At 37.6% G+C, this 14165-nt stretch overlaps 1 protein-coding gene and 1 long non-coding RNA gene across 4 annotated transcripts in view; one reads left to right on the top strand and one right to left on the bottom strand.

Annotated features, from left to right (window-relative positions):
- LOC136832071 (uncharacterized) overlaps nt 1-14165 on the bottom strand; it is a 111813-nt gene that overhangs the window by 25123 nt on the left and 72525 nt on the right. For both annotated transcript variants that reach the window (XR_010851039.1, XR_010851040.1), the window contains exon 2: nt 8215-8392. This is a non-coding gene — a long non-coding RNA (uncharacterized lncRNA). The remainder of the gene's footprint in view (nt 1-8214; nt 8393-14165) is intronic.
- Hel89B (histone acetyltransferase 1) overlaps nt 1-14165 on the top strand; it is a 116526-nt gene that overhangs the window by 98153 nt on the left and 4208 nt on the right. For both annotated transcript variants that reach the window (XM_067092681.1, XM_067092682.1), the window contains exons 30-33: nt 6587-6718; nt 8190-8352; nt 10594-10730; nt 11735-11816. In XM_067092681.1, coding sequence (XP_066948782.1) covers nt 6587-6718; nt 8190-8352; nt 10594-10730; nt 11735-11816 — 514 coding nt within the window. The remainder of the gene's footprint in view (nt 1-6586; nt 6719-8189; nt 8353-10593; nt 10731-11734; nt 11817-14165) is intronic.

Below are 14165 nucleotides of genomic sequence, written 5' to 3'. Positions count from 1 at the left end.
ACAAAATTAGAGTCACTACTTTGAAAACTAAATCTAGGCAGACACTACGGCTGTTAATTCGGCAGTAAATATTGATGCAGAGTCAGGTAATTTAGCTGTGTACGCTGTATCACCAAGGATAACAGCGCAACCAACACCACTATCTGACTTAGATCCATCTGTATAAATTTTTGTAAAATTAGTATGGGTAACATCGTGCTCTAAGAATTTTCCCCTAATCTCTTCTACAATGCAGTCCTTTTTTGTTAAACAGTTTCTTACATATTGATGCTTCTGGGATAAGCCATGGAGGATTTACAGGATATTCTACTTCCAGGACTTTCTGGGATTTAAGGTGATTATTCCTAACATCCTCATTCAGTCGAATTTGGAATGGTTTAGAAGCTCTTGTACCAGAAAAACTTGAGAGTCTGTTTCCTTTAGTGCTTGAAAGGAGGATTTTTGGGAGCACTTTTCATTCTAGCCATGTATCGCAACCCTAGCTCTTGCCTTCTTAGATCAAGGGTAAATGATCTGTGTCGACATAAATGCTTTCAACAGGCGAAGTTCTAAAAGCCCTGAGCATATTCTCAACCCCATGTTGTGTACAACATCCAGTTCCTTTAGCTTGGTTTTACAGGCTGAGGAATAAATCTGACAGCCATAGTCTAACTTAGATTGACACAGAGAGTCATATAGCCTCAGAAGGGATTTCTTATCAGCCCCCAACTAAATCCAGAGACAACCTTTAAAATATTCATAGATTGTTTAACATTAAACTTTAGGGCATTTATGTGGCTAGCCCATGTTAATTTATGGTCAATAGTCATCCCCAGAAATTTAACTTCACTCTCATAAGGAAGGATGGACCCTTTTAAACTAAGTGTGGGAACCTCTTCCACACGCCGGCACCTGGTGAATCTTACTGCAACTGTTTTGGAAGAGGAGAATTTGAAACCATTCTCATCAGCCCACTTAGTAATAGCATTAATAGACCTTTGCAAATGTTTACATACGGACAAGGAATCATATCCTGTGCAGTATATTGCAAGGTCATCGACAAAAAGCGAGCATTTAACAGGGGCGAGATTTTTTCAATCACACTATTTATTGCCACTGAAAAAGTGTTACACTTAAAACGCTTCCTTGGGGAACTCCTTCCTCCTGCATAAAAGGTTGGGAGAAGGAGTTTCCCCTCTTACCTTAAAAAGTCTGTCTGATAAAAAGGAATATATAAACCTGACCATTCTTCCACATATGCCCATCTTGTGCAATTGTTTCATGATGCCAATTCTCCAGGTAGTGTCATATGCTTTCTCCAAGTCAAAAAATATGCCAATGGTCTGGCACTTTTGGCGAATCCTTGCTGGATTTGGTTGGTCAGCCTCAGCAAGGGATCAAGGGTGGAGCGGTTTTTTCTGAAACCAAATTGAAATGGCGATAGTAATCCTTTGGTCTCCAGGTGCCAAACCAGTCTAGTGTATATCATTTTCTCCATCAGCTTACATACACAGCTGGTAAGAGCTATTGGTCTATAGCTGGTGGCTTGGGAAGCATCTTTATTAGGCTTTTTAATGGGGACAATTATGGATATTTTCCAGTCCTTGGGTAAAATTCCAGTTTCCCATATTTTGTTTATAATCTTCAGTAAATATTTTTGGCATCATCTGGGAGGTGTTTCAGCATTTCATATATGATTGTATCTCACCTGGAGCTGTGGATTCACTTGAGGAGAGCGCCTCACGAAGTTCTCTTAGGGAAAATTTGTAGTTGTATGGTTCAGATTTTCCCGAATCAAACTTCAGACACATTTCAGAATTCCTAATTCTTTGAAATTCTGGAGAATAATTGTTAGGGCTGGAAACTTTAGAAAAGTGTTTTCCTAGCTCATTGGCAACTTCAGTGGGCTCTGTGATTAGAGTGTCATTTATTTTTAATGAGGGCAATGGTGACCTTACAAATTTTCCACTCAGTTTCCTTATTTTTGCCACACCACTCTTAGTGGGGTCTTGGAGTTTATTCCATTAATATAGTAAAGCCAACATTCTCTTTTGTCTTTCTTATAAAGCGCCGCTGCTTGGCTAAAGCACGTTTGTAGATTAATTTAGACTGAGGGAGCCATTAGTTTTGTAACGTCTGTAGCATTTCCTAGTCACTTTTCTCAGAATACCACATGTCTTATTCCACCAGGGAACTGCAGGTCTACGAGGTTTGCCTTTTGTTTTTGGAATCGAGCTTTCAGCACTCTTCAAAGTAGATTCAATAAAGTAATCATAGGCATCTAGATGAGAATGAAAGGACTCAAACTCCCTATCTAGATTGACACCCTTACTAAATTTATCCCAGTCTGCGTCCTCTACCTTCCACTTAGGTAAAACTTCAGATGGAGCATTCAGAGCATATTTCAAATGGATCGGGTAGTGATCACTTCCATTTAAATCTTCATTAACAGACCAATTAAAATCAAGGTGGATACTAGTTGAAGAAATACTAAGGTCCAGTGCAGAGAAATGATTATCGTGAATGTTGTGGAAAGTCATTGACCCATTATTATACAGGGTAACATCATTCCTGTCAATAAGGTCTTCGATTAATTTCCTTTACTATCTAAACCGACTTCCCCAAAGGGGGTTGTGGGCATTAAAATCACCTAGCAGAAGTAAAGGAGCTGGAAGTTGGTCAATTAACGACTGAATATCTCCAATGTTAAAATCAAGGTCTGGTGGAAGGTATAAGGAGCAGATTGTTATCCTCTTTTCCAAAATGACTGAAATAGCGACAGCTTGTAGTGTTGTATTTAATTGTATTGTGGAGTGCTGTAGAGATTTATTAATAATAATTGCAGCACCTCCATGGGCACGATCACCAATTGGGGATATGATTTAAATATTGAATAATTTAGTCCAGGATTATAAACAGAGTTGCCTAACATTGTTTCCTGTAGGCATATAATCCCTGGATTAAATTCATGCATTAAAACTTTAAGGTCTTCTGTACGGGCTCTGAGACCTTTACAGTTCCACTGAAGAATATCGAGCAAGAATGCTAAGGTGGTAAAATGTGCTACTTCCCACTCCTTGGAGGGGAAGTACTGTTCCTAGGGTGAGTGGGAAATTCTCCTTTATAAGAGATTGTTTTCTTAATCCCTTTTCATCTGAATTGGTGTTCAGGGTCTTTGGTTGATCTTCATATTTTTATTATGAACCTGATGTTCAGAATTATTGCTGTGGTTCTGTGCACCACTAATCCTATTTGTCTTAGGCGGCAAGACTGAATTGAGCTCGGATGTTTTTGTTCTGAAACTACTTTTGGAACCACCTCTCTAGGAGGAGAGATGTCTTCCAAAACACTGAACCCATTTGAAGTTTTTATTATAAAATTATCATTATTTGGGGAACTATTTCTTGTGCGTTTCTTGGTAGTTGCAACCGTAGTTTTATTATTATTTTTGTTTGTGGCTGTGGCGATTGATGGCTCTGAACTAGCTCTATCTAATTGGGATTGTTCCTTTAGCTTATTTTGGTTTGAAGTATTTTCAGAATATTTTCCTGAATTATTGGCCGATTTTGCACCCTTATTTTTGGAGATGAATCGACAGCTGTGGATGTGGTGGAAGATAAATTTTCTGTGCTTTTGGAAGTACAATTTTTGCTATTGGACTTCAAAGCACTTGCCGACGAAAAAGTTTCTCACCAGTTTGGAGATTTTCATTATTATTTATGGTCTGAGAAATACCAGGTTTGTGATATCTTCCATCAGACACAGTTATTGGTGGCCTTACATTGTTGGAAGTTTTCATAAGTTTTATTACAGAAGCATACGTAGTGTTGGCACTTTGTTTGCCCCCATTACCCGCGCTTTGCTTCACTAATGCTAATATGTTCATTATCTGCCACTGCCAACACTTCTTGTTCAAATTTATATCTGGGACAAGCCCTAGAGTTTGGTGTGTGATCACCCTTGCAAAGAAAACAGTATCGGGCTGCTTTGCAATCATCAAAATTATCGTGCTCTGCAGAGCACACAGGACATCTTTTATTGTTATCGCAAGAGTTTTGAATGTGGCCATATTCAAAGCATTTGCGACACTGTCTAGGACTTCTTTTATATTTTTTAACCTGCATCCTCTCATGGCCAACAATGATGGTATCAGGTAGGTAATTGGAGGAGAAGGTTAAAAGGATAGCTGCATCACCACCCAGTTTTTTTACATGAGATACACAAGGAGGGCATCGATGGAGAATCTCCTCCTCTTTAAAAACATGCAGATCTTTTGAGTAAACTACTCCTTTCAGTGTATTAAAGAATCTGTGAGATGAAATAGATTCAATATTTCCACTTTCAGGAGGTTTAAAGTTAGCTAACAGAACTGCTTGAGTCTCATTTCCAGCTTTTATTAGAAGATTCTTTCCATACCGTTTCAAATTACCAATGGGAATGGAACCAACCTTGCTCTCAATGCAGTCAGCAGCTTTTATCAAATTTTTCCCTCCCTCCTTGTAGACAGCAACATGCCATAAAGGGGGAGGAAGAGCTCTGGTACATGGGACTGGTCCATGTTCTTCAGCCTTTGGAACAAAGTCAAATGGCTCATCATTCAAGTTTTTCACTGAAAACACTTTCGTGCTGACAACCGAGTCATTTAGAATGTGGCCATGGAGTCTTTGTTGTGCCTCACTAGCTTCCAAGGGAGAGGAAAATTTTATAAAAGCACAAAATGACTGCTTATCTTTTTCTAGAATTAATTTAATCCTTTCCACTTTGCCGAATTGCTTCACTACACTGTATAAACATTCGTAATCTAATGATAAGTTTACATTAGTGCAATAAAGGACCCTATTATTTGAATCAAATCCACCAGATTTATTAACACCCTGGTGTCTCAGTGTTTGGTTCTGTCCAACAGCCAAGCCCGTATCCATGTTCATGCCAGAAGTCATTGCCAGTGCCGTTAAGTCGTCGGATCCAGGGGAGGGAGAACTAAAAACCAAATCCATAAGTTTAAACCAGTCCACATGCAAAGGTCCAAAAGTGCACACCGACACCCAAGAGCCCCGCACAGACCCCGACAGCATATCAAAAGGACAAACTGGGCAGCTCTACTGCTCAGCTTCCCCACCCCAACACACTCCCAAAGCCCACAAAGAGACCCCAAGATGCCAAGCATGCACACATCAGACCACCACACACAAACTGGTTCATCCACCCACCCAAAACTGCTTGGTCATATCAAGAAAGTATCGTAGATCAGTCAGGTATTCGCATTCTCCACCAATGGCACAAGTGAGAGTTGACTCCCAACAGTCCACCCCATACCCTACCCTTTCAGGATAGCACCAGTACGCTTGCAGTGGCCCAGGTATAAGCCAATCCGCCTGCTGGGAGTTCTGCCCCACTAATGGGGACTGACTCCCCACTCCAACTGTACTGGTGGGCTTCCGGACAAAAGCCAGGAGTCCCACCTCCAAAACCAGCCCCTGGATTCCGATGGGCTGATCCCCAGAGATGGTTCCGCCCTCAAGATAGCAGTGGGAAAATCCCATCACCATCTCTTAGGTCCAAACTATCTCGGGTGGCGACTCAACCACCACAACTCCCACAATTAGCTTCGAATGCGAACCCCTTCCAAAAAACGATCCCTTCTCAGACTCACCTAAGCAGTAAAATTTTGCGAATGTGGAAATGTCCACGCCATTTAAACCAAAAACTATGTAGGATGATTCGTCAGGACCCGGGCCCAAAGGCCAGGGTCCCTTAGCCCCTCACCTCGTCAAGGCGTCCTACTCGAGGGGACCCAACGAGTGGGTTCCGTTCTCAGCTAGCACTCTGCTGGTCGTGAGTTCGAATCTCCCACCGGGCAATGGAGAATAAGAGGAATTTATTTCTGGTGATAGAAATTCACTTCTCATTATAATGTGGTTCGGATTCCACAATAAGCTGTAGGTCCAGTTGCTAGGTAACTAGTTGGTTCCTGGCCACGTAAAATAAATGTAATCCTTCAGGCCAGCCCTAGGAGAGCTGTTAATCAGCTCAGTGGTCTGGTTCAATTAACTTAACTCCTGCTTTGCTGTCCAAATTATATAAATTTTACCTTGCTCCAATTTTCTTCTTATCAAAGAGAAAATCCTTTTGGGCCACCTTTATGTGAATCTAGAAAATGGTACTAAAGGTCTTTTTAAACTTCTGTTATAATGATGATAATAAATATTAATATTAATAATTTCAAAATTAAAGAAATAATATGAAATAGAGGGGCTGATACATGTCAAGTACTGAAAAAAGTTTTTCCACCTCCATTAAAATACAAAACTTCTGCTTCTCAAACAAACCAAACCAAAGACTTGAAAACAAAACATACTTTTACTAAATACTTCATCCTTGTGCAGTATTGTATTTTGAACAGCTTTTTAGACATATTTGGTGACAGTAATGAAATTTTAATAATGAATGATCCCATTCAGAGTCTTACTTTTGAAATTCAGTGGATTTTAAAAAATTGATGTTGACTAGTATTTTCCATCTGTTAGATCCATTCTGTACTTGGATTTTTGTACTACTGAATTGATATTGGGATATAGTAATCTTTTAATCTGTTTTTCATTTTCAGACAGTTGCTGTTGGACTGTGGTATTGGTGTTGACAGTGCAACAGGTACTGAGGCTGTTGTTTCCCAACATAGAGCTCTCATCTTCTGCCAACTTAAATCAATGTTAGATATTATTGAAAAAGATTTGCTCAAGTAAGTTGAAGTACATTAGACTATAGAAAATAATTGCACTTCCTATTTCTGGCATTTAGGGTTTCATATGCCCAGTCTGATGTAGATCAAAGGTGCCACTACAACTCATTATTCATTGTGCCTTGATATCACATGGTCATACTGCTGCTCTTCCCATTACTACCAAAGTGTGTTTTACTGTTCTTGTGCTGCATGTAAAAAAAAATATAAAGAGGAACTTCAGTAACTTAAACATACTTTAACTAACTGCAAAGAAGAAAGCATTTTCACCATCTTTGAAATCTGGGTGGAAATATAATTACTTAATGCCAACTGCATTTTGGGTGTAAAATACGCAAAAGTTGTTAGTGTATTTGAAAATAACACAGTTTTGGACTGTCATGCTTGTTCTTCAGTGTGGAGACACTAAAACCCAACTACTGTACAGTCCATTATGAGTGAATCTAACAGAAAAAATAATAATACATAGAATATCAGTAACTAATAAAACAGGCTAATTTCAAAGAAAAGCATCGTCACTATGTAGACAGGGCATTTAGGAAATAATACACAGTATCAAGTAAAGCACCAGTTATTATTACAGAGTAACCAGAATAAACAACAATGTGAAACGTGTTTGGGTCATAACAATGATTTGCTAGTTTTTTATTACAAATAAAACAGCTAGCATTTCATTATTATGACCCAAACACCTATTTTTACACTACTGCATTTTTGTTTACAGGCAGTCCCTGGTTAACAGCGGGCTCGGTTAATGGCGATCCTGTTTTACGGCGCTTGTCTAGCGACGAAAATCAGCAATTTTCGGTGCCGAAAATAGCCGATTTGTGCTTATCAGTGCCGATAATTGGGTATTGGCGCCGATACATACCTAACAGAGGTGTCGGTAACCGAAAATCGGTGCTTTTTAGCGCCAATAAGCCCCGAAAATGGCAGAAAAAGTGCCAGAAATCGCCGATTTTCAGTTATCATCACACCCCCAGAACAGAACCCCCGCCGATAACCGAGGACTGCCTGTACTTAGATTACTCCTTAATAACTGGTGCTTTACATGACATTATTTCCTAAATGTCCAGATGACAATGCTTTTCCATTAAAATTAGCCTTTTTATTAGTTACTGTTATTTTATGTACAGTATTATTAATTTTCCTTTCTCTCTCTTTACCCATATTGGACTGTAACTGAGCTTTAGTGCATCTACGCTAAAGATTGAGCTTGACTTCCCAAAACTGTATGTGGTTTCAAATTTTTTTGTTCTCCAATTTGTGGTTTCATTTCAAGTTTCAAAGACTGATATTGGTGTGATATTGTCATGTTACTGTATTCTCTTGAAATTTCAGGTTGGGAAATTATATCAGACATACTTAATTTTTCTTAACTTTAACCTAGTAGAGAATCAGAGTTATTAATTTAGTGATAAGAATGGAATTCAGACTTTACAGATAAAATTTATTTTTACATTTCTTACAGGCAGCACCTTCCTGGCGTGACTTACTTGAGATTAGATGGCTCAGTACCAGCAGGATCCCGGCACGCGTTAGTACAAAGGTTCAATGCTGATCCCTCAATTGATCTTCTTCTACTTACAACACAAGTTGGAGGGCTTGGACTTAATTTGACTGGAGCAGACACAGTAAGTGAATATGTTCCATACCATTTGTAGTTCTGTTATGCTGTAAATTCAAAAATTAAATTTTTTATAAAATTCCCAACATATTTTTAAAGAGATTAAGATTATCTTTATTTAATAAAACTGTACACTTTTTATGCTATTTTGCATTATGTAATTAAGCTGATTTGGTTCACAAAAGCTTTGTCAGTAATAACTTGTGATGAAACAAGAGGTAAATGATTTTACACATGACAAAAAATTTACAATTATGAAACATCTTATAAAACTAAAGCACCATGTTGAAAATTTGTGTGATATAGTATATGATAGATAATAATTACAAAGTAATAGGTATTACCAAATTGTAAGCAAAATAGTCATGTTAAATTGGAAGATGGTGGTACATAAAACAAATCTTCCAACATCTTTTAAAAACACAAAGTTCTATTACAGTAACATTTTGTTGCACAGGTTGAGAATTCTTTGTCCAACATTCCAAAACCAGAAAACCTCCATATTCCAAAATTTTTTTTGAGTGCTAACATGATGTGCCTTAAATAGATTTCACAAGACTGAAAATTTTACCAGGCACTGTGCAGCTGAACTCTCTCTTGAATTGTGTCATTATTTTATTCCAAGTTTTGATAAAATGCAATTAGTATTTGCTGATCTGTACAAACTGTATAGTGCATTGCATAATTACACAAGGATTCAATTGCTGCAAAAATCAAGTAGCTTTAAGATGTGTTTTGGGAGATGTAAAAATTTTCATTATTGTGTAGCACAAATAAATAAAAGCTTCTTCGTTTTAACATGCTTTTTCCCATTTTTATATGGGGTATGCACGATGCCTTCTTTTCAAAGGACTTTGATTTGGTGTTGGGGCAGGCCGTAGCCTCGATCGGCTGCCCTACCTGACATCGCTTAGACCCCGGTAACGATGTGTATGCGTGTTTTGCACCAATCCCCAGCCCCTTTCTCCCAACAGCGAGGAGAACTGGGTGGTTTAGGTCGACAGTTCGAGACGTGTGAGATGTCTGTTATGTTTTTAGAAGATGTTGGAGTGGCTTTGTTTATGTGTGTAATAGTCTGTAACACCCATTTGCTCTCAGCAAACCTATACGTTGATTACATACGTAATCCCGGGGTGTCTACACGGATAGCAAAGTGTCCGCCTTCTCTGACCAGTCGGCTGCGGATTTGAACCCGCGCCACGGACCTCTACGAAGTCCTAGGCCGCTGCTCTACCGACTGAGCCATCGAGGCTCCAGCACAAATAAATAAAAGCATTGCTATAATATTTGGTTAATTGGCTTAAAACTACAGTATCAGTAATTTTTGGTGAGAGAACTACATGAAACACATGGTATGAAGTGGACCTTTGTTATGAATATCTGATACAATCTACAATAAAGATCTTTTTACCTTATCATTTCCTGAATAGTAATTACTACCCTTCATTCCTTAGCTATCCTACACTAGTGCTTTTCTTTCCTCTCACCTTGGCGCCAGTTCCTGCAGAATGTATGTTTTAAGTATACAGAATACTCAGGTGGTAAATGATATTGTCATGAATGTAAAATGTTGTTAAACAAAGACAATGATGTGTGGGTGTATTGTATAAAAATTGCTTATAAAGCACAGCAAATGAACCTGAAATCATTAACAAGTCACCATATGAAACAACTGACAGTGAGGATTGATTCAATGGACTAATGCATTTCGTTAACATTAAGCAAGACCTAAAGATTGGTTTAAAAAGTTTCTACACATTCATATTGTTACTAATGCTAAGCTAAAGTTACATCACCAGTGTTTACACTCCACCAGGTTTTTACCATTATCCCTCTAGTATTGAGGCTGTAAGTTCTTTGTGCCAAGTATCTGACTTGGGGTTGTCTTACACAGCAAGTACAGCTCAGTACCAACTATTTATTTGTAAACTTTGGGTGCTGTTTATAACCCTAGTCATCTTATACACTATTGCATATGGTATCCTGTTAGTAATTTTTTTTTCCTTTTCACCACTGCTAATACAACATTAACATTGCATTTAGTTTATACAAAGCTATATTTAAGATGGAAGAAGAAATGTTCTTTCTGGGACTTATCAGACAGATGGAAATTGAGTACAGTATTGCTTACCATTGATCAGTATCTTCAATAAATATATTTTACATATATTTTACAAAGATATTTTCTTGTAATTTCCAAAAACTAAGGGCACAAAGGAATAGGAAGTTAATAGCTCATAATTTCCAGGTAATATTTGTTGAACACGATTGGAATCCAATGAGAGACCTACAAGCAATGGATCGAGCTCATCGAATTGGTCAGAAGAGAGTGGTCAATGTTTACAGGCTAATCACAAAAGGAACACTGGAAGAAAAAATTATGGGGTAAGTTATGGGTTTTGTTTCAAAGCTCCTTTCTTTATAACTTTTTACCTGTTTAATACAAAATTAAGAGAGATTGTGGGGCATTAATTTCAATAGTTTACACTATTGAAGCAATGGTTAGGTTAGGTGGTATAGCTTGGTTTCCAAGCTTGATACAGATCATTATCAACACCTCATATGCCATGTGACACAAAGGGCCCTTTGCTTATCTTCCAAAAATCTCCAGCATCCCTTCTAGTTTTCACCCAAGTTATGTGGTCTTCCTACTCTTTTGGTATGCACATGAGCCCCGCCAACAGTATCTCAAAATATAATCCCAAGGGTTTTGCAAAGGACATGCCCAAGGTATCACTGTCTACCTGCCACATTTATTTCATATAAATATGGAGCTTAAGTAACTTCCCTTGTGGTATCACTTCCAGCTACCTGTCATCTGACTCCTGTACTGTAATCTTAAATAAACAGGGGCTAGACACATTTTCATGATTCATGTTGATAAAGCAATACAGATCATACTAGAATCATTATTGAATTATGCTGTACTTGGATGTCAGTTAACCCTATACTATAATGGGTAGATTTTTATTCTTGAAAATGTAAGGAAAATGATGTCTTTAACAGTGGTTTAACTTTTATAAGGTTCGTAAAAAAACATTTTCAAATTTGGACGAAACATTCCTCTGTTTTTCATCTAATTTCGGGTTTAGTTTAGAAATCTTAGCTGTTGCTGCCAGCCAGTTATATTTAAAAAATTGCCAAATTTTCCCTTAAAAAATTATTGATATTTAGATGATAAAAATACCAAGTACCCTGACATGTTCTCATGTTATTTGATGTTAAAGCATTGTAGTTTATGGATTTTTTTTTGTGAAAAGAATTGCCAAAGATAATTTAGTCACCCAAGTACTTGATTTAAATATATACCAATATTAATGGCCTAATATTTTTATTAGAAAGTCTTTCAGTTATGAAAGCAATATAATTTCTACTTGTAAATTTAACAGATTGCAGAAGTTCAAGATGATGACAGCAAATACTGTAATTAGTCAGGAGAATTCAAGTTTGCTGAGCATGGGAACAGATCAGGTAACGTAAATTGATGAAAATTAAATAAAGCTTTTACACCCTATTGGTTCTACTTTTACTTTTCTTGAAATATTTTACTCTCCCTTTTAAACGTATAGATTAGTTGTATGTTAACAGTTCCAGGACTTTATACTTTAGATAGTTTTCATACTTCTTAGTGTGGTAATTATGCTTTATTTCTGTTAAATTATTTCTTTCTTATTTTGAAATTTTCTAGTTTGGTTAAATTATTTCTTTCTTATTTTGATATTTTCTAATTTGCACTTATAATTGACCCTTATTCTGTGGTTTATATGACTGTAGTAGTTTAGCCAGGTCAGTGACTTGTCTGTTTAAATAAAACCCAATTAATTTGTACTAGCCTAAACTGTGTATCCAGCACTCTTCAGACAGTCCTTGAAGAAGATCCTTCTACCTGGCCAGATATGCATTTGATATACTCAGCACCCCTGGTGTCAGTTAGGTATTTCTTTGTGTGGCTTGTTTAATACATACCTTATCTTTTTGTTCTAGAATTCATTCTATTATCAGACAGAACTGTACAATGAGTGATAAATTATAGATTTCAGTAATGAATGTACAGATCCAATTAAGCAGTGGGGAGCATGTTGGACAATGTCACCATGGCATGGTGGTGTACCTCAGGACATAGGAGGTACAAAATCTCCAGCTGTGAAGATTCTCTTGACTTGAGGTCAGGGGCATAAAAAGTTATACCAATTCCAAGATATGTCTCCAGAGTGGCACACTGTAGAACCTGGTTCTACTAGTCGAAGGGGCTCTCCATCTTTAGAACTACAAAATGTTGTGGAGCACTCTTTGGGTGGAACTATTTGCATCCCATGCCAAACCAACAAGCTACTGTTCTCTTACCGACTAGGCAGGATAAGCAAGTGATAATTTAACGGTTACCTTGGGCAACCAGGAGGTACATGTTTTCCTTTCATTTAGTGCCCGATAAGGTTTGTCACTTGGAGAACATACTGCCTAATTCAAACCAAACTTTCAATTGCCATAGGCATAGTAAAATGAACAATACATAGATTCCAGTTTACTTTCACTAAAGTTTGTCCCCTAAACATATTTCTAGAAAATTTCATGAAGAGACTTTATTCTCAGTAAGTGGGGTATACAGACTTGCTATCTCTCTTACTGAATGTTACAAGATTCCTTCAGTACTGGGAGCTGCTACTTTGATAGCCTCAATTTCAACTAAAATTTAAGCCCCAGATCTACACACCTGGAAGCTATCCAGCACATCCTTGTTCAGAGAGGTTTTGATAGAGGCAGCCAAGGCCATCATTATTCTTAGCAGTAGTCCACTTCAACAGTATGCCAGTTAAAGTGGCAGGTGTTCTGTATTTCCTCCAACTCTTTATGGATAAGTTGCTTATATCTGCCACTTAAGGGATACAGATCTGCTGTGACACAATAGTGAAAGCCAAGGCATAAATTTGGCTCTCTAGTGAACTGTGGAGCAAATGTACCAGAATTTGGAGAGGGAAGTTCAACCCAGACCTCTAAAGCCTCCTTTTTAGTCTGTCTATAACTAGCCAAGCTGTACTGAGGAGTTTAACCTTAGAGACAGTTTTTGTTTCGTCTTTGCAAGATGTGTAAGTGAGCTCCTTCTTTCCAGCCAAATATCTTTGTTGAAGAAAGAAAGAAAGAAAAAAAAAACTATTCCCTTCTGGCTGAGTCAAGTAATCCTAAAAGCATACAAAGATGCTTCCAAGTTTCAGACATCCCAAGCTAAGGTTGGCTTTTAAACATACAGTATTGTGGAAATGATTATCAATTGTGCTCCTTGGTGATCTACGTCAGTATTTCGTTGCTTAATATGTAAAATTTAGTCACAGATCACTAAATATAGACTCCGCTTTGGTGGCTGTAGACAAGTTTTATCAAAATATGATGGTGAGACCATTAGTCATCCTCATAGTCCTTACTTCATTTCTTTAAGAATTATGGTACTTTACTAACTTCTACAAAGGTTCCAATCCATTTTATGACCCCTTCTTAGTATGGAGATACTTAATTTCCTCTTTGCTTACACTTCAGTTGTTTGCATGCCTTAGCATCCTGGTTCAGTCTTAACTTTAAAACATTCCCACCTAAATAACTAAACAAGCTACTGTAAATTTAATGAGATTGTGTTAAAATATACTTAACTTTTTAACACAAATTCATTTTACCAAGTTCAAATAACAAAAAGAATGACTTCATTACTATAAAGGGTGCTTAGTGTCCTGGGCAAGTAGAAGTATTCTTGGATTGTGTTGATGAGCACTTGATGCACAGTATAGATTGTGGTCAAGCACTGAGGATACAATGTTGTAAAAGTAATGGGTA

Source organism: Macrobrachium rosenbergii, chromosome 49 (assembly GCF_040412425.1).
Source record: "Macrobrachium rosenbergii isolate ZJJX-2024 chromosome 49, ASM4041242v1, whole genome shotgun sequence".
Taxonomy (NCBI): domain Eukaryota; kingdom Metazoa; phylum Arthropoda; class Malacostraca; order Decapoda; family Palaemonidae; genus Macrobrachium; species Macrobrachium rosenbergii.
This window is presented reverse-complemented; position numbering and strand designations above follow the sequence as displayed.